Source organism: Podarcis erhardii (genome assembly GCF_964252035.2).
Source record: "Podarcis erhardii genome assembly, chromosome: 9".
In the NCBI taxonomy this organism is placed as follows: Eukaryota; Metazoa; Chordata; class Lepidosauria; order Squamata; family Lacertidae; genus Podarcis; species Podarcis erhardii.
The window spans coordinates 57,600,827-57,623,400 of NC_138512.1; the positions used below are offsets into that span (position 1 = coordinate 57,600,827).

Below are 22,574 nucleotides of genomic sequence, written 5' to 3' on the forward strand. Positions count from 1 at the left end.
TGTGTTTACTATTGCATTTTTATTTTCCTTTTAAGCTGCCCTGGGCAAAGTATGGTAGAACAGTCAATAGCTGGAAACCAGTCTGCCGGCTGCTATAGTCTTTTGCTCAAGATGGCCAATTCCTGACCCAAAGAGAGCTCTTTTGGCTTTTAATAGCTGCTGAGAAATGACATTAGAACCTGGCCAAATGTTCCCTGGCGACATGACTATTAAATTCACAAGAGCACCTTTCAACGCTGTTGCCAGCAGTTATGAGTGTCTTTCCTTCCGACATGAGACCATTGATTTGAGTAACTCAATACTGTTGCAGTGAATCTAGCACCCAACTCATCATTACATTTACTTATAGGTGAAGTTCATTGCCACCCTATAAAATTGTCCGCACATGGCAGCCTGTGTCGTAAATACTTACTGCATGACTATCATTGTAGGTTTCTGTGCTCTAATCTAACTTGAATGTGCACAGCTGCCACTTAGTCTTACAAATAAATCCTGCAAATACACAACACATATAAATACATTAATATCCATACACATTTATACATAACACAGCACTACGAATATTAAGGGATGCAGTGCCTACTCTATAATAACTGTCTCTTGTTATTAAGATACAACTAAAGAATAAATGCTATTATATATATATATATACACATACACACACTCTCTTTCCTTTAAAAGTTGATGGCAGTAGAACAACAGCTCAGGTTTATTCCTGAGTTATTTTCAATTTATACAGCTGAACCAGTCCCATGGCAGAGTAAAGCAAAATGGAGAAACACTCAGAAGTCTATTAATGCAATTGCTGTATGTACTGAAGTCTCCTTTTGATGAATCCTAGGAACAGTTGGTTCTTCTTCATGAAGGATATTCATAGCCATAATCCAGAATTTATGCCTTTATCACATATGCAAACGTGAGCTGGATAACTATTAATGAAAATCCCCAATATTGGCTTGAGCTTACTTTGTCCTTTATGGAAAGTTCATTTTTTTTTAGATGTAGGTTCACCGGGATTTCATAAAGGCAAGGGAGAACCAATTGTCAGTCCATCTCTCTTCGCTAAAAGCCATGGGCAATGTAAGTACGTTCTTTTTACCAGTTTGTCTATTACCACTAATGGTCTTGAGAACACAGGCCTTTCCTCAAGCTCACATCATCCAATCCAATTTCCCCACTTCTTCCTTTTCCTTTCTCGCCTTTGAAAATAACCTGGGGGAGAAAAGTATTTATTTATTTATTAAATTTATGTACCGCCCGATACCCAGGGGTCTCAGGGCGGTTCACAAAATAAAATCAAGATATATAACCACAAAATACATAATAAAAATAAAGAACAACCCAATAGCCCCCACTATTGTGAACTGTAACATAGAAAGTTTATCGTATGAACCAAACTGTAGCACAGCTATCATCCCAGCGTAGGAAAATGTGTGTATCGGTGAAAGACAAGAGGTTATTTTACCATGAACACATAGGTTAGACTGCACCACCTGTATTTTGACAGTAAAATGAACTCTCAAGTCATTCTTTATGTGTGATATTGATGAGCCTAAGAAAAAATAAGCAAAGAAAAATATGACTTATATAGCATTTTCTTAGAAGCTGCCTCTGGTAGAGATAGATCAGCACCACTTTGATAATCAGAAAAGGTCCTCCTGATCATGCCACATCCTGCAGAAATACATCACATGATCATATGGAGAAGGGCCTTCTTGGTGGTATCTAGAGTGGACTTTCTCAAATGTCAAATCCAGTATGCTTATGAATACCAGCTGCTCAGAATCCTAAGTGCAGAAAATGCTGCTGTACTTGTAGCAGGGATGCCATATATCTCGGACATATATGGGTTTTGCGTGTTGGAAATAGCAGCTGGGCAGAATTCCCCAAAATTGGTTAAAATCTCATGGAAAACCCAGTCGTATGGCAACCCATGTTGGAAGTGTTGGGGGTTTTTTGGTGAATTTCCATAAAAATAACTCCAAAACATCTTCTTTTTTATTTTTTGGAGATTTTGCATAGAAAGCTCAACAAAAAAGTCAACAATTTTGCCTCCCCTCCAAAGAAGAAGAAGAAGAAGAGGCGGCTCAACAACCAGCTTGTATGCCAACCCTAGGCATCAGGTTGGCTACTCCAGAAAATGCTGGATTAGATTACCTTTGGCCTGATCAAGCAGGTGTCAACAGTGTTTGCATTTCACCAATTCACCAAGGTTTATTTTAAGGCCAGTTTTGCTGCTTAATGGATGTTGCGGTTTGTGTGTGCATGCATCTATACACACACAAATTTGATTTGTTTTATCGTGTCTTGAACCACCCTGCTGTTGTTATAACTGAAGGTGGTATATAAATAAATCAATAAAATAATATGGATAAAATCTAACAATGACTCCAGTTCTGATCATCTGTCTTCTCAATGCATCTAACTCAAACTCTCCAAAGGCACTGATACAATCCCTGCTCTTACAGAAACCGTGAGAACTGCCACCATCTTCATAGCTCATGCAACCTGAGTTTGGTCTTAACTATGACAAAGCCTCTTGTTGAATGGCAACAGCGAATGGAGACATTCTGTTTCAGGGAGATCTCTACTTCCTGCCAACATGGCTTTCTCCGAACAGCGAGGAAGTTGATGACTGCTTTTGAAGTACAACAGGAATGCTGTCATCTATGGTAATTAAGAGAGACTGGATAACACATGGGCCACAGGCAGCCATGTGCTCTTGTTATAATCTAATTTTTTTTAGCTCCACGTGATCACAAGGATGAAAGTAGCGAAAGGGTCTGAAACACTGCAAAACTAAAAGAAAACCCTGAATTACTTATAAGCACAGGCACACCAACAAACCACTGTTTATTGCAGCATGAATGTATGATATGGTTGAGTTCTCTCTCCTCTGCCTTCTTCTCCTCTTGCATACCTGGCTATGGAGGAGTCATCATGGTTTGTTAAGCCACAGTTTCCTGTGACCAAACTGGGAATGGCAATCATTCTATGTTTGGGAAGGAAAGCTTAATTTTTAACTTTTTATATCATTATTAACCATACCCAGGAATCTCAGGGATTCAAACCCAGTAGCCACATTTTACAACATAATAGTTTAACCCATGTGGAGTTTAATAAAGAATAATATCATTCTCAAGAACTCCCTTTTTCATGCACCCGAGAATGATACTCACACTCTTGATGCCAGATCCTTGCAGACTTATTTGTGTTTGCCTCCAGCCATGACCGCCATTTCTTCCCCAAACTGCTGGTCCGTGAGCCCCTGCCTTTCTCACAAAGACTTGAAGTAAACCAGAATGGATCCCAGACACTTTATGCCTGAAGGACAGACACAGATCCCCAAAGTGACCTAAATGGCCAAGAGGAAGGACCAAGCGTGCAACGTGTCCCGATTTTCCTTTGGGTTCAGAGACAGATAAATACTGTCCTCCTATAATAATAGAGAGAGAGAAAGAAAGAAAATGTTTGACTCAAAATGCTCATAGTCATCAAGCTTAAACTAAAGCACAAGTTGGAAACTTCAGGCTTTGGGGCCAAATGTGGCCATCTAGGAATCTCTGTCTGGTGCTCTGAACAGGTCACAACCCCTCACTGGAAACGCTTTGCACTCTGAGCGTTTTAACCTGGCTGGAAGGTTGTAGTCTGATAATCCCAGCATAATGTAACCAGCAAAAAAGGCAGTGTAAGTCAAATTCCTTCTGAATGGAGTTTGGAATAGGAGTAACTTACCCTAGTGTGACACATGTCAACAGAACTTATGCCGGCTTTCTATAATTCTTTAGTTCTCTTGCTGCGCAAATAAAGAGCAGCAGCAACAGAACAGTGTTAATAATCTAAGACTTACTAGACAATCCTCCCTTGCTTAACTCAGATTGTTCATATATCAGTTGCTTGGATGTATGGCCTGAACTTACTGTCTACAACTCATCATGGGAGATTCACTTAGTTCTCTGAGTCTTGCTCGCTAGTAAATGTGCATATGATTACAGTCTTGGATTCCCACCCATTTTTTAAAAAATAAACAGCATGTCCATATTTGTAAAAATTGCCCCAAACCCAATAAACATGGAATAAGACCCCAGTACTCCCTAGTGTCCACTCCCTTGCTGCCAAGCATGTGGGATTCATTTGAAGTCATTCATGCACCCCTTCCTCTCTGGGATATTATCTGTTCAAAAGTCATCAGCTGCTAAATGAAAACCAGAAGACTGGTACCATTCAGAAGAGCCAAAATCAAAAAGCATGTAGTATCGATCACTTATTTCATGGGGCCTTTCATGCAAGAAGTCAAAACTCTGCTGAATGAGTCTTCATGCTACATAAACATTAATGTGGATTTCTTTATTTTGATCTCATTTTATTAAGTGTTTCAAAGTTGGGTGTGGAGTTCATGACAAGATACATAGTTTTTATGTGAAAGTGGTAATAGAAAAAAACAATCAAACATACAAAACAATTTCCCTGATTCAGCAAGAGAAATCCATGCATGTAAGCAAGTCTTATACATACACATGCAGAGTTTCAGTACAGATGTATATCTCAAAGAACATCCTATTTTGAAACATGATACTCTTTTAAGCATTACTGAACTGGCTAGATGTGTCCTGTATGTCAGAGACACCAGTTACTGTGAATGCCTAGCTGCTTGTAGCAACAAATAGATGAGAGACCCACATGTTTCTGGGCTTAAATATCCTGAGTATTATCTTAGGAGAAATGCACACTAAAATTGTGGTGAATTGTCATAAGGAAATTCCATGAAATGTGGTAAAGCAAAATTAAGACTAGAAAAAATGAGAAACTGAAAGGAAAAGAAATTGACACCTGTCAATTCCTACTAAAGAATCCCCCCAAAATAACCTGGAATCGGCCCAACACATTATCTCCTCTCCATAAAATCTTTAAGTCTGGAGTAGAAAATTACCTAACTACACAACTGTGTGGCTGTGTGGCTTGTTTCTTGCCCCTCAGACTTTGGTGATAAAATAGGCTTCAACTAAATCACGTCAAAGTGCAAGTAGATAAATAGGTACCACTCCGGCGGGAAGGTAAACGGCGTTTCCGGGTGCTGCTCTGGTTCACCAGAAGTGGCGTAATCATGCTGGCCACATGACCCGGAAGCTGGACGCCGGCTCCCTCGGCCAATAAAGCAAGATGAGCACTGCAACTCCAGAGTCATCCATGACTGGACCTAATGGTCAGGGGTCCCTTTATCTTTACCTAAATCCAAGGAAATCAAGCAATACCTGAGGCATCTTTCACAGGTTCCCAGTGCAAATCATCGTCTTTCTCCTTCATCCACCCGCACAGACCACCGTCAAAGTTACAGCTGTGAACCAGAACACCTGCAGATCAAATGTCAAAAAAAGAGTGTAAGGTCTTGACTGTTGGAGCTGGTGAAATTTTCAGCCTAAAGCTGGTTGGTTAGAATTTATAGCCAATGTTGGGGGGGGGGGGGCGCAGAGTGATCAAATCAGATCTGCAAAGAGAAAGTTGGGCCTATGGATTTTATTAAGGCTTCACTATTGTGGAAACAAAATAAAAAAATTCCTTCCAGTAGCACCTTAAAGACCAACTAAGTTAGTTCTTGGTATGAGCTTTCGTGTGCATGCACACTTCTTCAGATTTTAGGTGCTACTGGAAGGAATTTCACTATTGTGAGTGTGTTTTGTTTTTGTTTTTTTGTAAGAACTGTCCCTAGTGCACTTTTATTGCTAGTAAATGTGGCCCATAATTTCTATGGCAAACACAAATACTAATGGTGACTATGTTTTTTCCCAACAGTTGTGTTTGCTGCAAGGAAATACAGCACACACATAGCAGTATCAACTGCAGCCTATAACATAGATTCACTCTGTATTACTATCAGTTGGAGATTGCTGGTAAAATCTTTTATCTATTTTATTTCATTTTTTCCCCCTTCATGGAATCCAAGGTGACATGTGTATGGTTCCCAGGTGGCCCAGGCACTGACCAGTCCTGCTTAGATTCAGCAAAGAGGTGTCTTCAAACCCTTGGACCTTAAGGGGCTCCTTAGTCCATTTTCATAGGTGGCACCAAAAAGTGTCATGATGACCCCTGTATCCGGCAGTGATCTGTGTTGGTTTCTGTTTCCCTCACTGAGCAGCTGCTGGTAGTCACAGGACTATGTTTTCATTCCACAGTCCAGATACTGTTGGATTCCCAGGGGAAAGGGAGATGGGATGTTTACTGGTTTCCTGTTTCCTTTTACTGTCGTTTCTTTGTTGGAGTTGCTCTCTGCTTCTCACAGAGACAAGATGTATATTTGCATGCTCTCTGCACAGCTTAGTAATAAAGCTTAGCAATGTAGCCATACCTGCCTCATCCTTTCGTTGCGGACTCTGGGTGTTTACTATTCTGCTGGGCTCAAGCCAAGATGAGCCGTATCAGCTCGGAGGACCGGAGCTGAATTTAACTAACAATCTGGACAAAAGAGCTGAGGACTGCAGGGGCACCAGACTGGGAGACAAGTCACGATCAGGGCTCAGAGTTTAAAGTAAACGGATCTGAAGGGTGGTGTGTCTCAGCGCCAGATTGTAGGCCAGTTGACTCAAGGATCGCATTGCAAATGAAACGAGGAAAAAAGTTGCACGCACACACCATAAGCCAACAAGAAACACAATTAAAAGAAGATGTGAGAACTGTGATGGCCACCTGGATCATCGTTCACTTCGTCGTCATCGGCACTAATCCCTCTTTCAATTTCAAATGTTTCAAAGAGATTATTGCTCACTCCAGGCTGGCGTGGAACTGGGGGAAGGAAAAAAAAAGGAAGCTATTTAGAAGGAATGAATGCAGTAGATAAGGAAGTAGGCCACTGAGTAATTCCAACTTTAACATTAAATAAATAAGGAGGGAATGCTTTGTGCTCCTGGAAAATTCAATCTATTTAATCGCCTTTCATATGTGGATTTATAGCCCCCACTCAACAACTTATACAGTAACGTTTATCTGGTTTCTGTCAAAGGTAAGTTGAAAAAGCTCAACGACGTTTTGAACTTAGCAGACTTTGCCCCATAGAAAACTTCTACTGTCTCCTTCTCCTCCTTTCCTATCCCTGACATAGCAATTGTTATCGTGGCAGCATTTACAAACACAGAGATGCTGCTACTGCAATGCAACCTTTTTAGAGCGGTGGCATCTTAGAAAAAGTAATCAATTTTGTCATGAGCCTTTTGCAGACAAGACCCACTTTCAAATCCAGTAGGTACACATGATTACCAGGTGTGCAGAAATCATGTGAAATGCCTGCATTCAGCTGGCTTGTGTCCAACCAGTTGTGTGCAGGATCTAGTTGCAAGAATCATAGGAAGCAACCCTGTACTGAATCAGACCACTGGACAGATCAGGATTGTCTACACTGACTAGGTGTAGCTCTCTAGGGTTTCAGGCATCCTGGGGCACCCTCAGCCCTACCCGTAGATTCTAAGGATCAAACCGCAGGCCGTCCGCATGCAAGGGTTTACCACTAAGCTACGGCTCTTCCTTCACAAAAACAAGTCAGGTGTGTATTGGTTCACCAAGGCAAAGTGGAGGATGCTCTCCACATCAACACAGTCCCCAAAGGAAAAGGCTGCTTTAAACCACTCCTTGTTGAAACTGACCAACCACCTGCAATGCAGGAATCTCAACATGCGGTCCCTCAGCCACTTTGAAACCATCCTGGACCCTGCTTAGCTTTGCAATTGTGCTAGTAGTTTTATTGCCCCACTGGATGCAACCGTAACTGGTTAAAACCTTTAACTATGGAGAAGAAATGTGGTCAAATGCCTTTTTGTGTATGTGAATTCTAACTGAAGGAATGTTGCAAAGGATACTACTTGAGATATGGCTTTCATCGAATATACTCTGCACATGAGCCTTGTTGCTTTGTATCTTGAGTGGATATAACAGGGGAAAGAACCAATAAAGTTATTTCTTGCACATCTTCAAAGAAATGAGTTGTGTACCAGAAGATTTACTGTGACCGCTGTACGGTGGTATCTCGAGTTACAAATACTGCAGGTTACAAACACTTCAGGTTACAGACTCTGCTAATCCAGAAATAGTACCTCAGGTTAAGAACTTTACCTCAGGAGGCCCCATTACCTAAAGTGGTACCTCAGGTTAAGAACAGTTTCCAGTTAAGAACAGACCCCCAGAACGAATTAAGTTCATAACCAGAGGTACCACTGTATAATCATAGATATCTAGCCATATTGTTTTATTTTTTTTAAACTATTCTATATGACATCTGAATGCCATTTTATCCCCTTATTATCTCTGCACAGCATGTTTGGCTTTCAAAATAAGGTTGACAAATAAACAATACAGCCATTGTATTAATACAAGTTAGCCTTCATTTAATAAAAGCTTTCATTGCTCTTCATTTTTTTTAGCTCTTTCTCCCCTTAGACACATTTTTGTTAAAACTGAAGGCAGAACTAATTCGTCTGAACACATAACTCTAACTTTGCAATAACTAAGGATGGATGGGGAATCCTGTGACAGATCTCCCAAAATATGCACAATTCATATAAATTAAAAGTAGGTGACAAAAATCCTAATGAGAAACTGTTTAAATTTCCCATTTATTTCAACCTATTATGTTCATTAAATGTAATTTTGATGTTTTCTGCATTCTTTGGCAGAAGGGTGGAGTTGTGGTGGAAATGCTTGGCCTGCTAGGGCAACATATTAATTCCAAAAAAATAACAAAAAGTAAATAAAGATCTCTAGAAAACAGGAGTGCCGAGAGGAGGGAGTGGGAACAGAATATTTTGAAGGGCTAATTAAAACCAATTTTTCACTCTGCCTTTTAATCTTGAACGCTTTTATCTATTTGCTAGTGGCTGAATTTGGTTGGGAAAGAGTTGCATTGTGGTAAGCCATGATTAAGGGTCTCTGTTTCAAGTTGATTCAGCGGGGCAAAAAGAAGCTTACTCAATGCTGTCAGAAAACCTGAGCACTAAATATCAGCCACAGGATTAAAGAGAGTGTTAAATTAGGACTTTCTTGAGAGAGAGGATGCAGAAAAGGAAACATAACCACCCTATGAGCTAATAGAAAACTCATTCTCGACTGCTGATCCTTATGTACTCAAAACTGCCATCTGCACACCAGGAGGAGATATCAGCAGGCCTCAGGAGAATGGCAGTACTGAAAATCTTTAAGACAACACAAAAGCTTAGTGAGTGGGATTAGTGGGCATGGAATGCTCATTGAATTTAGAATTCAAAGTCCTGATTTTGACCCCTAAAGCCTTAAATGGCTCAGGACTGCAGTACCTCAAGGACTGCCTCTCCCCATATGAATTGATCTGGATCCTACAATCATCATCTGAGGCCCTTCTTCATGTGCCCTCTCCACAAGAGGTCCAGTGTGTAGCACATGAGAACAGGCCTTTTCTGTGGTGGCTCCGTGTCTGTGGAATGCTCTCCCCAGGGAGGTGTGCCTGGCACCTTCACTACATATCTTTAGGCGCCAGGCAAAAACATTCCTCTATAGCCAGGAATTTGGCTGATTAAACAAACCATAGCCTTTTAAATGTGTTTGTGGGAGGTGGGTGTTATTGGTTGCTGTTGTTGTTAAGATATTATTTTGTATTTTCATTTTGTATTTTTATTCTGTAAACCACCCTATGATCTTCAGGTACACTAATAATAATAATAATAATAATAATAATAATAATAATAATAGTTGTTGTTGTTGTTGTTGTTGTTGTTATTGGCCAAGGACACATCTCAAATAAAACTCCCCAAACTGATCCAGACTGAAGGCATGAAACTGAAAATGTAAAGGGGACAGAATCTAAAATCCTTCTTACAGAGATTATCACTAAATGAGTTATTTTATCTAACACAGAGTATTTAGTAAGAAATTGTCTAGGCAAATGGGTTTTGAATACAGAAGGAAAGATTCCCATCACATGCCCTGCACAAATTTTCTGTCTAAACTGAGAGGGCACCTGTTTATTGTATCTTTAGATAAAGTTAATTACAGTGCTACTTTTGAGCTTATGTTGTATCTTCCTATTATTTAACGGTTATGATTTTTTAAAAAAAAGATTTATGCACTGCTAACAGGGTCCTCAAGGCAGTTTGTAGCAAAACATGATTATAGTATGAACATTAAACTAAAAAGAAAATCATAAAACCCACCATTAGTTGTCACCAATTAAAATAGCAAAAAAACGACAAACAAAACTTTTTTAAAAAAATCAAATAAAAAGAGTTGCCCAATTAACCTGCTCAAAAGTACCTGCAGAAAAGTAGTTGCCTTTGATTGTCCTTCTGCTCAGGGCAGTTTCTGTGCGTTGGCTTTTTTTCCCTATTAGCCAACATGCTTTTATCCTGGACTACGTCATCGACTGTCAGGGACAAGAAGATCCCTGGCAGTTGATGTGCCCTTATACAGTGTGCCTTTTAATTTCAAGCCACTTTGGGCGATAATCTTGTCAGAAAAGAAAGCAGGGTGTGAACTGAATAAAAAATATTTTCTAGGGGGGAAATCACTGCTCTGAATTATTTTGGTCCAAATTACACAAAGAGTTAGCAGTTTATTTAAGTAGTTTGTTCAGGACTGGGCGCAATCCTTCTTGAACAAAAAGTAGCTGGAAGGGGGAGACTGTTCTGGAAAGTTTAACATTCTCCTTTAATGCTACTTGGAAGTCGGTTGGCTCAGTTGGTTAGAGCATGGGGAGAGAGGGAGAGAGTGCCTTGCCAGGCAATATCCACCTAAAACTTAAATTTTAAGCTTTATTTCATTGTCCACGCTATTTTTCAAAAACTGCCCTCAAGTTAAGTTAATAAAAGACAACATAAACTGGCCCTGGGCTCTCTGGAAAGAAAAAGGCCTCAGGGCAACCACCATAGGAATGCTTAACAAATCGTTAGCATCCAGAGCATGAAAGGAATCTTGTGTGCAGAACACACAGCTGTGCCTTGGCTTCCATGCATATCAACTAAAGGATAGCATTTGGTTAATATTGCCTTGACTTGCATATATCTGTAACTCAGAATGTCAAGGCATGCATGCTGAGGACCTGAGATTTCTGCAAGGATGATATGTGGTGTTTGCATGGCACACCTATCACCCTATACTCCTTAAACCCATATGACTTCCTTAAGTACTGGGCAATTTCTTCCAAGTATCCTCTCTCACTTGCTCCTTTCTATGACAATTCCCTTTTCTCCACTTTCTTCCTCTTTTATGTAGGTACCCTCGGACTTAGAACCTGCAAAAGGACAAAATTCCAGCCAAACTGGGAAGATGGGCTGCTTTTTCAGAGGTGAACCCTTAGAACAGGGGTAGGCAACCTAAGGCCCGTGGGCCGGATGCGGCCCAATTGCCTTCTCAATCCAGCCCACGTACGGTCCGGGAATCAGTGTGTTTTTACATGAGTAGAATGTGTCCTTTTATTTAAAATGCACCTCTGGGTTATTTGTGGGGCCCGTCTGGTGTTTTTACATGAGTAGAAGGTGTGCTTTTATTTAAAATGCATCTCTGGGTTATTTTGGGGGCATAGGAATTCATTCATCCCCCCCCCCCAAAAAAATAGTCCAGCCCACCACATGGTCTGAGGGACAGTGGACCATCCCACAGCTGAAAAAGGTTGCTGACCCCTGCCTTAGAACCTGTGAGCACTCCATGCCATCATGCTACCCTGGCTGCCAATCCCACTGGCTTTACTGCCACAAGCACATTACAATATAGACCACTTGAATGGTCAGCCAGAGCGTTGAAAATACTTTTATCTGTACAAATGTACTTATAACTTATTCTTTTACAGTGATACCTCAGGTTAAGAACTTAATTTGTTCCGGAGGTCCGTTCTTAACCTGAAACTGTTCTAAATCTGAGGTACCACTTTAGCTAATGGGGCCTCCCACTGCCACTGCACCGCCGCTGTATGATTTCTGTTCTCATCCTGAAGCAAAGTTCTGTAACCTGAAGTGTCTGTAACCTGAGGTACAACTGTACTTGGATACATTAAACTGAAAGATGTTTACAACACAATATTCTTTTCCAGAAACAGACAGAAAGGAGACACTTTTTAATAATGCCAACACAGAAGCAATATTTTGGTCACACTGCAAACAGTGCCTGCATGAGCACCCTTGAAATGAATGGGAATCGCAGTATGGTTCCTCTTTATTTCAACAAGAATTGTACATTCCCAGATTGTGACTTCATTTTCCTTAAACCTTTTGTCGTGTTTTGTTCCTTCTGTCCCAATTTATCAAGCCTTCATATCTGCAGCATGTACTTAAAAGGAACAGATATCAAACCAGATAGTCGTTTCAACAAGGGGAAGAGCTTAACATGCCTCAAACTGTGCTGCTGGGAGTTGCTGAAGCCAAGCCAAAATCACTCCCAAAGCCATTAAGGAATGCATTTGTCCATCTGCCATAAGATAACAAAACTCACAGACTATTTTGCTCAGCAATGCTCCTGTTTATGAGGCTGAAGAGCAAGACTTGTCCAAATACCAACCCCAAGCTCTATAATTAACCTCAGCCCTGGTGCTATAGATGAAACAGAGTGCTGGGTATTTCTTGGCAGGCATGCTAAAATGAGCAAGCCAGCAAGTGTCATCTGTGGCATGAAGTCAACTTGGCATAAAAGTAATGCAGTATCAATACAGCTCTCCGAAGGATACTTCCTCATACGAGGAGCATCTTTACAGCACCACGAGCTTTAAACGTGTCTCCTTTTGGTGGGCACATTCCATAAAGCAGGAATCAAAAGTTATTTTTAATTTGATTTTTGCAGTTGCTTAGCAATAAATACCGAGGGGATGACTCTGTGAATTCATGGATAAGAGCATTGTGCCACTTAAAAGCTTGCACTCGAAAATAGAAATGGAGCCAATAAAGTCACCGCTTTATCTATTTCGTGTCCCTCGTTTCATTCAGTCGTAAAGTGGAAGAAACTTTCCATAACACAGCAACCTGCTCGATTTGTTGCCTTCCAGATGTTTGGTTAAATGCTTTCATTAAAAAAAAAAGCATTTAACCAAAGTCACAGTTGATTTACCAGTTTTAGCTATGGCACAAGGCCCCCCCAGGCCTTGAGTGACCAGAACTACAGTTATAGCTATGTACAGTTTTGTGTGTTGCATGAGACTTCAAATGTTTTTCATGTACAGAACGGCAAGGTTCGTTGATAGAAAAAGATTCGGTGGTACTTACTAAAGACATCTCCTCGCGGTTTCTGAGGATCGATTGGTATCCTGTTGTCAACTGTGAATCCCTGCGGAGCTGTGGTTTCACTAGGAAAGTGCAGCGGCTCTTTAGTTGTGAGTCGTGGTGTTTTTGTCGTTACAGGCTTAGGCGGAGTTGGAGGCGGCGTCGGGGGCCTTGTGACTGGTGGGAGTCTTGTCACTGGCTTCAAAGCTGGCCTTGTGGTTGCAGGCTTGGGTACAAACCTGGTAATTGGTTTGTGTGTCGGCCTCGTGGTTGGCTTTGGGCTGGGTCTCATTGTTGTCCTGAAAGGAGGCCTCGCTGTAGCTGGAGCATTCGGTGGTTTGATGGGATGCCTCACACCACCAGTTTCAGGTATCCTATTTGTCATGCCACCGCTGCCTTTAGGAAAGGTTGTATTTCCCTTAAATACAGTATGTGGGCCAGATGGATCAATCATAACTTTGGGAATAGCTGAAGGAAAAAAACACATGGAGGATGTTATCTCTCTATGCAAAGCATACCAAGGACACAATTGAAATATTCGGAACTTATGTTTGCTTCATGATTATATGAACAGCATTGCATTACTCACAGCATCTGTTAATACCAGTTCCTTTCCTCCTCTCTTTTACTTTTGAAATGTGATTGATATTATTGCTCATACACACCCTTTCATAATACTGAGAATAGTGTGCAAGGTTCAAGCTGATCAATGGTCCCCAGACTTTATTCCCATGGACCACTTGAAAATTGCTGAGGATCTTGGTAGACCAGTTATATATTTTTTTTCTGCCTGTTGCAGCAATTGTAACGCTCTGTGCTAGACGCTGGTTTTTCATTATATTTTTATAGACATGCTGCAAACCACCTGAATGAAGTTTGTGGACCGCTGGTCAACCACAGACCACAGTATAGGACATGGTCTTTTCAGGGATGTGTTTGAAAACACCGAATCAAATCTGACACAACCAACACACTCAAGAACTCACAAACTGAGCACATGAAAAGTGTATATGAATACCTCTGAAGTGAAGAAAAATTATAAGTTTTGAAGAAGAACTATAAGTACAAGACTATCTGGCTGAAATGTTAAGGTATTTGTTCGGGATGGGGTGAGTTCTACGTATATGAATTGGCTTAAGCTGCAGTGCCATAAGGCGTGAATTGAGTCCCTGCTGCTGAAATGTGATTCTATACTTAGAAAGGGTTCCCCAGGGGAAGAGACTGGCACCTCTGTGGTTTCTGTAAGCCTAACTTACCCATGTTGTGATATAGCCCCATCCCACCAGGATAGTCTTGCATGACAGAGCTAGGCTGCATGGTGGTGCTTGCTAAGCAACATCAATAAGCTGTAGCATTGGTGCAGGGACTCAAGCTGTCTCTGACCCTACTCTTAGGATGTACGCCAAAACATATTGGAACACTTCTATTACCATATTGGCCTGAATATAAGTCTCTCTTTTTCCCTGACCTTACAGTATCCAGCCAGGACCGTGGGGCAAACAGCACCAGGAGAATGGTGAAGTGGTGTCCGCCCTATGAATAGTCCCCCGTCCTCTCCCCCAAGGCCAGGAAGGAAGAGAGTGAGGAAGGGGAAAGGCCACTGGCAATGCAGCTTATATTTGGGTATTTCTTATTTTATTTTCCTTCCCCACCCTCCAATTTTAAAGGTGCAGCTTATATTCGGGCCATCACGGTACAATCTGTGTCTCTCGTGTCCTTGGCATTAGCCGCTAGAAATGTGAAGCAAGGCTCTGGAGATTCACAATGCAATGTGACAATTTGCACAGCAGGTAAGTCTAGACTTTGTGTTGTATCTAACAAAGTTCCACTCAGAGTCAACCCATGTTCATTAATTTCAAAGGGTCATCTCTGGGTGATGTAATCGGGATAAAGAGAGGACATTTTTAGCTGCTTCTTCCTAGCAAGTTTAACATGTGCTTTTGTTGTAGTTTACAGGCTTCGTCTGTAAGGTAAATACAAATAGCCATCTAGCCTTGACATAGAACAAATAATCTTTTCAGATGACTGAGACACTTAGTGTTTGAAAAGCTATAACCACATCCTTACTTCCCCACAAAAATGAAGAAACCCACAAAGGAATTATTGTTAAGGAAGAGGATTTATCATTTGCTGCAACCGTTACATTGGTTATCTGTCATCCAAACGTCTAAGGGTTGAAGCCTCACTGCATTAGGAACGGTACAAAGACAGACAGAGACCATCCCTTACCCCACATTTCCCTCTGATATGCCATCTCAGAGAGAAGCACATTAAAAGGATCCCGTTCACCTCTGCCATGCGCCTCAGCTGAGCCAAAACCCGTCTCATTTTCAATAATATCGAAAGCTGGTGAAAGATTTAGTACTATCAGCAAGGCTATCAGTCGCGTTCTTGAAAGAAAGACATCTTTGAAAATCACCTATTTGGATCCATCAAAGTCTTTCATGCAGGTTGACGGACCAAGTCAGGTTTCTGTGCAGTCCAACAATAACCACACTACCAATCTTCTTTCTTCACAATAAGCAAGCACGTTTCTAATTCGCATGCGGAAAATCCCTCCCAACAAGCAAAGCAAAAGAAGCCAGAAGCAGCTTCTCTTGCACAGATTCTCAGATCTCTCTTAAAAGCTAGTCACATGCTGTCAAAAGCATGCAGGAAACAGAAGTTACTATTTGCTTCTATAACTTTATAAACTCTCCAACTTTACAAACTCAGAGGTGACTGTACCATGCAAAGTCCCTAAAGATTTCAACATGCTTAAGACAACAGGAAGGAGTAATTTGGGGAACAGAATTTACAAATGCGGATGTCTATAAAGACATATTTAAAGGTTTTCTTCCTTTCTTCTGTGATTCTTCACATATAACTATTTTCAGCAAAAACAGTGAACATACTATGCTTCCTTATACTGAATCAAACCATTGGTTCACCTGGCCAAACTCTGTCTTCTTTTCAGGTGGCCTTAACCTCTCCAAGGTTTCAGACAGAGGGCTATCTGCTACCTGAAAATCCTAATTATAAAGCATTGAATTTGGAGCTTTCTGCACACTCTGCCACTGAACCTGACCAAACTCCACTAGGTTAAGCCAATGACTTCCAAATGTTCAGTTAAGATCAAGCTATAACTACCGTATATGCTTCAAGGGAGGCTTGCTGAAATGGGCACTGAGGCCCTGAGCTGCGAAAAGCAACTGATAGTGCAAAGTAGGAAAATAGCTTTCAACTCAAAGAGGGACTAGTGCATAATTGGCTGGGGAGACTTCTTAAGACCACATTGCTTAGTACTTGAACTCTATAATGAAATCATAGAGATGTGTGTGATCTGCTGAAGTTAACTACTGAGAATTACAATTTTATGCAATGCACACCATGACAGGAAAAGCATTAATAGCAGTCAACAGGAAAGGCTTAGGCAAGCAGACCATATTCCTAAGAAAAACCGCAGACTGCAAAACATTAAAACAATTAGAGCAATGTACAGAGATGTAACTGCAAACTACGACCACTGGCTTTCATTCTAAAAACGAAAAGCGCTTGAGGAAATTTATTTTTACACTGGCGTATCAAGACTCATAAAACTTTAAATACACTATCCATTCCTTCAAAATTAGATGAGTGTGATGGCACGAGGATGCCTGGCGATGTTTCGGGATTTAGAATTCAAGAAGAAAATGATCATTACGTACTTATGCAGTTCATTCCGTCACCTCTGTATCCTTCTTTACATTTGCATTTGTAAGATCCCTGTGTATTGTAACACTGTGAAAAACTCCCGCACTGATATTGGCCAAGTGAGCATTCATCTATGTCTGAAACGAAAAACATTGCATGAAACTCGTGTGATAGCAATCATAGGGCACATTTTAAAACTGAACATCAATTATCATTCTCTTGCTTGCTGAAATAGTGAAGCAAATCAGGAATAGGTAATCTGTGGCCCTCCAGTTATTGATGATCTTCTATTATCTCTGACCATTGGGCATACTGGCTTGGACGGATGTGAGTTGGAGTCTACCAACATCAGGAGGGCCACAAGCCAGGATTTAGGTTTAAGCTACTGGAGGTAATGGGGCCCTTTATATGTCCAGCTGTCCTTTGTCAACAACAAATTGTCACTGTTTTTGTTTTTGTTTTGTCGAATATTCAGTATGCTATATGGTAATTTATGGGCACCCTGTATATAGAAATGAGCAAACCAGTGATATTTTAGGGAGCAGGCTAGCAGGCACGGCCTATTACAGTGGTACCCCAGTGGTAACTCAGGTTACATATGCTTCAGGTTACATACGCTTCAGGTTACAGACTCCCCTAACCCAGAAATAGTGCTAAGAAGGTTAAGAACTTTGCTTCAGGATGAGAACAGAAATCGTGCTCCGGCAGCGTGGCAGCAGCAGGAGGCCCAATTAGCTAAAGTAGTGCTTCAGGTTAAGAACAGTTTAAGGTTAAGTACAAACCTCCAGAACAAATTAAGTACTTAACCCGAGGTACCACTGTACTTACATCATAGGAGCCTACACAACACAAAATACTGTTGCTGTATGTAGGTTTTATTTTATTTATTTTTTTATCTTATATTTTGGAAATGTATATCCATTTTTTTTCCTTTAAATTTTTTGGGGCCTCCCAAGAGAGTGGAGCACTAAGCTATAGCTTGTTTAGCTAATATGTAAATCTGGCACTGGCCACAGTTTTCCCATCCCTGAAAGAAATTGTATTTATATTTTAACATACTGAAACACCAATTGTGAAAATAAAAAGAAGTTGACAAATGATTGACTTTATCAGTATTCTGAGGCCCAGCCCCAACACTTGATGTTCAAAATAGTCTTTGGAAGTAACCCTTCTGCCGCAGCAAATGCTTGCATATTTTTAGTAAATGGTTTTTAAAGAGGCATTGGAAATTCTGTAGGCAGGCAGCCGAGAAGGAATGGCTGAGACATTTTAGGCCATTCTAATTATAACTTACAAGTGGGAAAGAAAAATAAATATATGGTTTTTTTAAAAACAACAACAAAACAACAAAAAACTAGTAATTCGCTTCATGAAAACATTCAACACACTTCCAAATGCATGTTAGGATGTGCAAAGTCCACTCGGTTCAAATTATATTTGGCTGACTACGTGGTTCCTCCATAAACAGTTGGGGAAAATATTGGTTATTTACAGGAGTTTGGCCAAAGTTTTGAGGATTCCAATCTTTTGGGTGAAAGTTTTAGGAAAGTTTTATGTCTTCTACTGAGTCAGAGCATTGATCCATCTAGCTAAGTACTTTCATCACCATTGTATTTAATTTATCTACCGCCCTTCATCCGAAGATCTCAGGGCTGGCCACATTAACGGGCATCAGCTCTCTGGGCTTTCAGGAAAGGGCATCTCCCAGCCTCACCTAGAGATGCTAGAAATTGAATCTGGGACTTTTCACATGCAAAGCAGATACTTGAACCCTGAGATACAGCACTTTTACTTTACTGCTTGCACGTTCTCACAGTTCTCCCTGAGGAACTGTGGTGTGGGGTTGCTGAAGCAGCTGTGCAATGCTCCTGTTGTTGTCTAGACCATGGGTAGGCAAACTAAGGCCCAGGGGCCAGATCCGGCTAAATCGCCTTCTAAATCTGGCTCGCAGACGGTCCAGGAATCAGCGTGTTTTTACATGAGTAGAATGTGTCCTTTTATTCAAAATGCATCTCTGGGTTATTTGTGGGGCCTGCCTGGTGTTTTTACATGAATAAAATGTGTGCTTTTATTTAAAATGCACCCCTGGGTTATTTGTGGGGCATAGGAATTCATAGGAATTCATTCATTTTTCCCCTCAAAATATAGTCTGGCCCCCCACAACGTCTGAGGGACAGTGGACCAGCCCCCTGCTGAAAAAGTTTGCTGACCCCTGGTCTAGTCCAAGTTATGGGGCACTGGGCCCCTATTTGGGTGCTGAAGCATGGAGGAGTATGTGGTATCAGCAGTTTCAACAGCAGAAGCAGTGACACCAGCTAGATGACTAACAACTGCTACCATAGGGCCGATGCTTGCTCAATGGCACATATCGTCTTCTCTCCTCAGGTGGGAGTGGAGCCTAATGCATGTGTTAGCTTCCAGTTTGTCAAAAATCTTTTCGAAAAATAGATTGCTCAGTGGTGATCAGCAATAGCAATGTTCAGGATTTCTGTCGGCAAAGAGCCTACAATAAATCCAAATGTGGACCTTTATTTGCACAGGAATTGTTGGAGAGGTCACTGTGTTACCAAAAAGTTTGTTATATGCACGGGCCTTCGCAAGAACGAAATCCTGCTGACAGGTCATAGATTATTTTAATGGATAAGGCCTACGTTAGCTATTTCAGGACTTTGCAAATTAGTTTGTGCAGCGGCTATAAAAAATATTTCCCTTCCACAGCCTCTTATCCCCTAAATCTCAGTAAATCTTAAATTAGTATTCTACCACACGCAAATCACATTGGAATCTGTCTCCGTTTTACGCAGGCTGATTGGGAACGAGAAAACTCATGATCATCAAGATGAGGTGTCGGCTGTAATGCCAGTTAGTGTGAATGCAATACTTTTTAAAAAAATTAGCACTCAAGTAACTCTTAAGGAATTGAAGACAACTTCTGTGCAGTTACAGAAAAACGGGGACTATGCAGATTTGTCGGTGTGCTGTCTGAACTGCTTTATCCACCAGAGAGGAGTTTGTGGACTTTGCAGTATTATCCCCGACCTCAAAAATGGGACAAGTAGTGGAGGCATCAATTCTAGCCCAATGTAAGGGAAAGTTTCTGTATTCTAAGGATGGAACTACACATTATGGGAGATATAGACCTGCATATCTCAATAAAGGTAAAGATAAAGGACCCCTGACAGTTAAGTCCAGTCGCGAACGACTCTGGGGTTGCAGCGCTCATCTCACTTTACTGGCCGAGGGAGCCGGCGTTTGTCCGCAGACAGTTTTTCCGGGTCATGTGGCCAGCATGATTAAGCCACTTCTGGCGAAACTAGAGCAGTGCACGGAAACACTGTTTACCTTCCCGCCGGAGCGGTACCTATTTATCTACTTGCACTTTGAGGTGCTTTCAAACTGCTAGGTTGGCAGGAGCTGGGACCGAGCAACGGGAGCTCACCCCTTTGCGGGGATTCAAACCGCCGACCTTTTGATCGGCAAGCCCAGAGGCTCAGTGGTGGTGGAGCTGCACTGAAGATGCAGGGCTACTGTGTTTTGGGGGGTGGGTCTCTTGATGGGCTGTTGTGCACATCACAGAAGGGAAGACTCCCTATGCCTCCTGTAATAAGTAGGTAGATTTGGAGTAACATTATATTTTGCACACAGTTTTCTTCTAGGTATGCTTTTGTGATCAGCTCATTTCATTACCGTAACACTGGTATTTGCCTCCAATGTACATCAAATCAAATCCTTTATGGCACTTGCAAATATAGCTTCCAAAGGTATTGACGCACTTCCTGAATCGAGGACAGGTAACTCTGCCAGTGGCACATTCATCCACATCTACAAGTAGAAATCCATTAATTTCACCAAAAGGCTTAATCATAGTACACCCAAAAGTACACTCATGCGACAAAACCAGAAGGTCAAAAATACTTTTTGGAAATTACCTTTTGCTCCAGCTTTGTGTTTTAAACTGCCTCACAGAAAATACAATTTTGTTTTTAAGGCATATCCATGCTCAACTTTTCTGTCTCTCCACACAGATTTCTCCAAGGCTCTCCCCTCCCAAACTCAGGTCACACACAAGACTTCCTTTTGTGCCACAGTTCTAGGTACAGGACTGGACTTTAAAGTTCCATGTATGAGTGCTGGAGTTTTATTGTCCCAGAGCTTTCCCTGGGGAAATCCACCTTATACTGCGTTAAAACCAGATTTTTTTTTGCACATTGTTGTTTGCTCCAATTCAGCAGTAAGACACAGGTCTGCCCAGGAAAATGTCAGAACCCAAAAACCCCCCACCAAGCTTAGACACAGAGCTTTAAAGCGTCTGTAAAACTGGATATAGGAGTAACACAGTTCAGTTTTGCTTCCCAAACCTGAATAGATTTTAGTATAGTATACAGTTACCCATGTGATTTTTGGTGAAGTACTGATTGTAGGAGAAATTTGAGGGGCATTAGCAACAGTTTTTTGGGGGGGGGGCAGTAAGGGAAAGATGCAAAGCCTCAGACTCATGCTTAAAATAGGTGGTTTGTTATAGTCTGAAAGTTGTCTGACACATTTCAAGAACGATCAATCCTGGGGCAAAAGGTCTTCATATATATTACTCTGTTGAACCAGTTGAATAAACTCACTCAGGGAACATTCCTTCAGTCATGAAAATGTTCTTTCACAAAAATATTTCCTGAGTGAATTGTTTCTGCCGAGGTACCAGGGTAAGAAATACAGTGACTCTTTGCTCCTGAGAAGATCATTCTCAAAATGTGTCAGGCAGTATTTTCAAAACTCCACTCTGAGACTTTGACCTTTCCCTTTCCCCCCAGTGCTGATGTGCATCAATTAATTCACTATTAGATATTGCCTTTAATTTTAATTAAAAGTCACTGGGTGAACTCACACAAAACACCCATGTATAGTTTTGTGCCCTCCAGATGTTGCTGGACTCCAACTTCCATCAGACCCAGAGCCAGCATGGCCAAGATTGAGGGCTTATAGGATCTGTAATCCAGCAACATCTAGACGCATGGTACCCACCCCTAGTTTAGCTGTATCCAGCCTGATCAAAGTGTCAGCTCACGTGCTTCTCCCCTGCAACATATAACCTAAGTCGTCTTTGTAGATGACAAAGCGGCAGCAGGATTGCCAACTTTTTAATTAGTTCTGCTCTTGTTAGTCTATCAGGAAAAAGTAAGTTGGCAAAGGCTGCACTTAGGAGTAAGCTTCCTTGATCACAGTGCAAGTAACTTTCCAGTACACACACAGAAAGGATAGGCAACAAAATACGGAGACTGTCTCAGATAAAAATGGGCAGTTTTAAGCATGTGCTATAAGTGTGTGTGTGTGTGTGTGTGTGTGTGTTTTGAGGCTGGCATCCGTCTGTCTCAGGAGATAATAAAAGAGTGCACATTCAGGGGTGAAGTCAAACCATTGGAGAGTTACAATGCCTGCTGTGGCTGTAGAGACCAATATAGGAGAGACATGTTTTGTTGCAGCTGGGGCAGATGATGGCATGTAAAATGGAATTTTTTCCCTCTGCACTCCTCCCAGTGATCATTCCTCCTCTGGTCACTGCTGTGGATACATGACCTGACTGATTGTCTCCAGGCACTGTGGTCATCTGCAAGGGATTCCCCCAAGGGGTTGTCAGCTATCCTGTCACATTTACGGACATCTTTGTAATGCAGAGTTGGTCTGCCAAGGGACCTGATGCCTGAAGCCAGCTCC

At 41.4% G+C, this 22,574-nt stretch overlaps 1 protein-coding gene across 5 annotated transcripts in view; it reads right to left on the reverse strand.

The window, feature by feature from the left end:
• Positions 1–304: 304 nt before the first annotated feature.
• NPNT (nephronectin) overlaps positions 305–22,574 on the reverse strand; it is a 61,334-nt gene continuing 39,064 nt past the window's right edge. For 4 of the 5 annotated variants that reach the window (XM_081876882.1, XM_081876883.1, XM_081876884.1 and 1 more), the window contains 7 exons: positions 20,556–20,690; positions 16,883–17,005; positions 13,200–13,664; positions 6,682–6,777; positions 5,253–5,351; positions 3,180–3,436; positions 305–1,212 (listed from right to left, as the gene is read on the reverse strand). In XM_081876882.1, the coding sequence (XP_081733008.1) occupies positions 1,117–1,212; positions 3,180–3,436; positions 5,253–5,351; positions 6,682–6,777; positions 13,200–13,664; positions 16,883–17,005; positions 20,556–20,690 (1,271 nt within the window). In that variant the 3' untranslated portion in view covers positions 305–1,116. Of the gene's footprint in view, positions 1,213–3,179; positions 3,437–4,021; positions 5,003–5,226; positions 5,352–6,681; positions 6,778–13,199; positions 13,665–16,882; positions 17,006–20,555; positions 20,691–22,574 lie in introns of those variants that run through there. The other variant, XM_081876886.1, reaches the window with a different exon arrangement.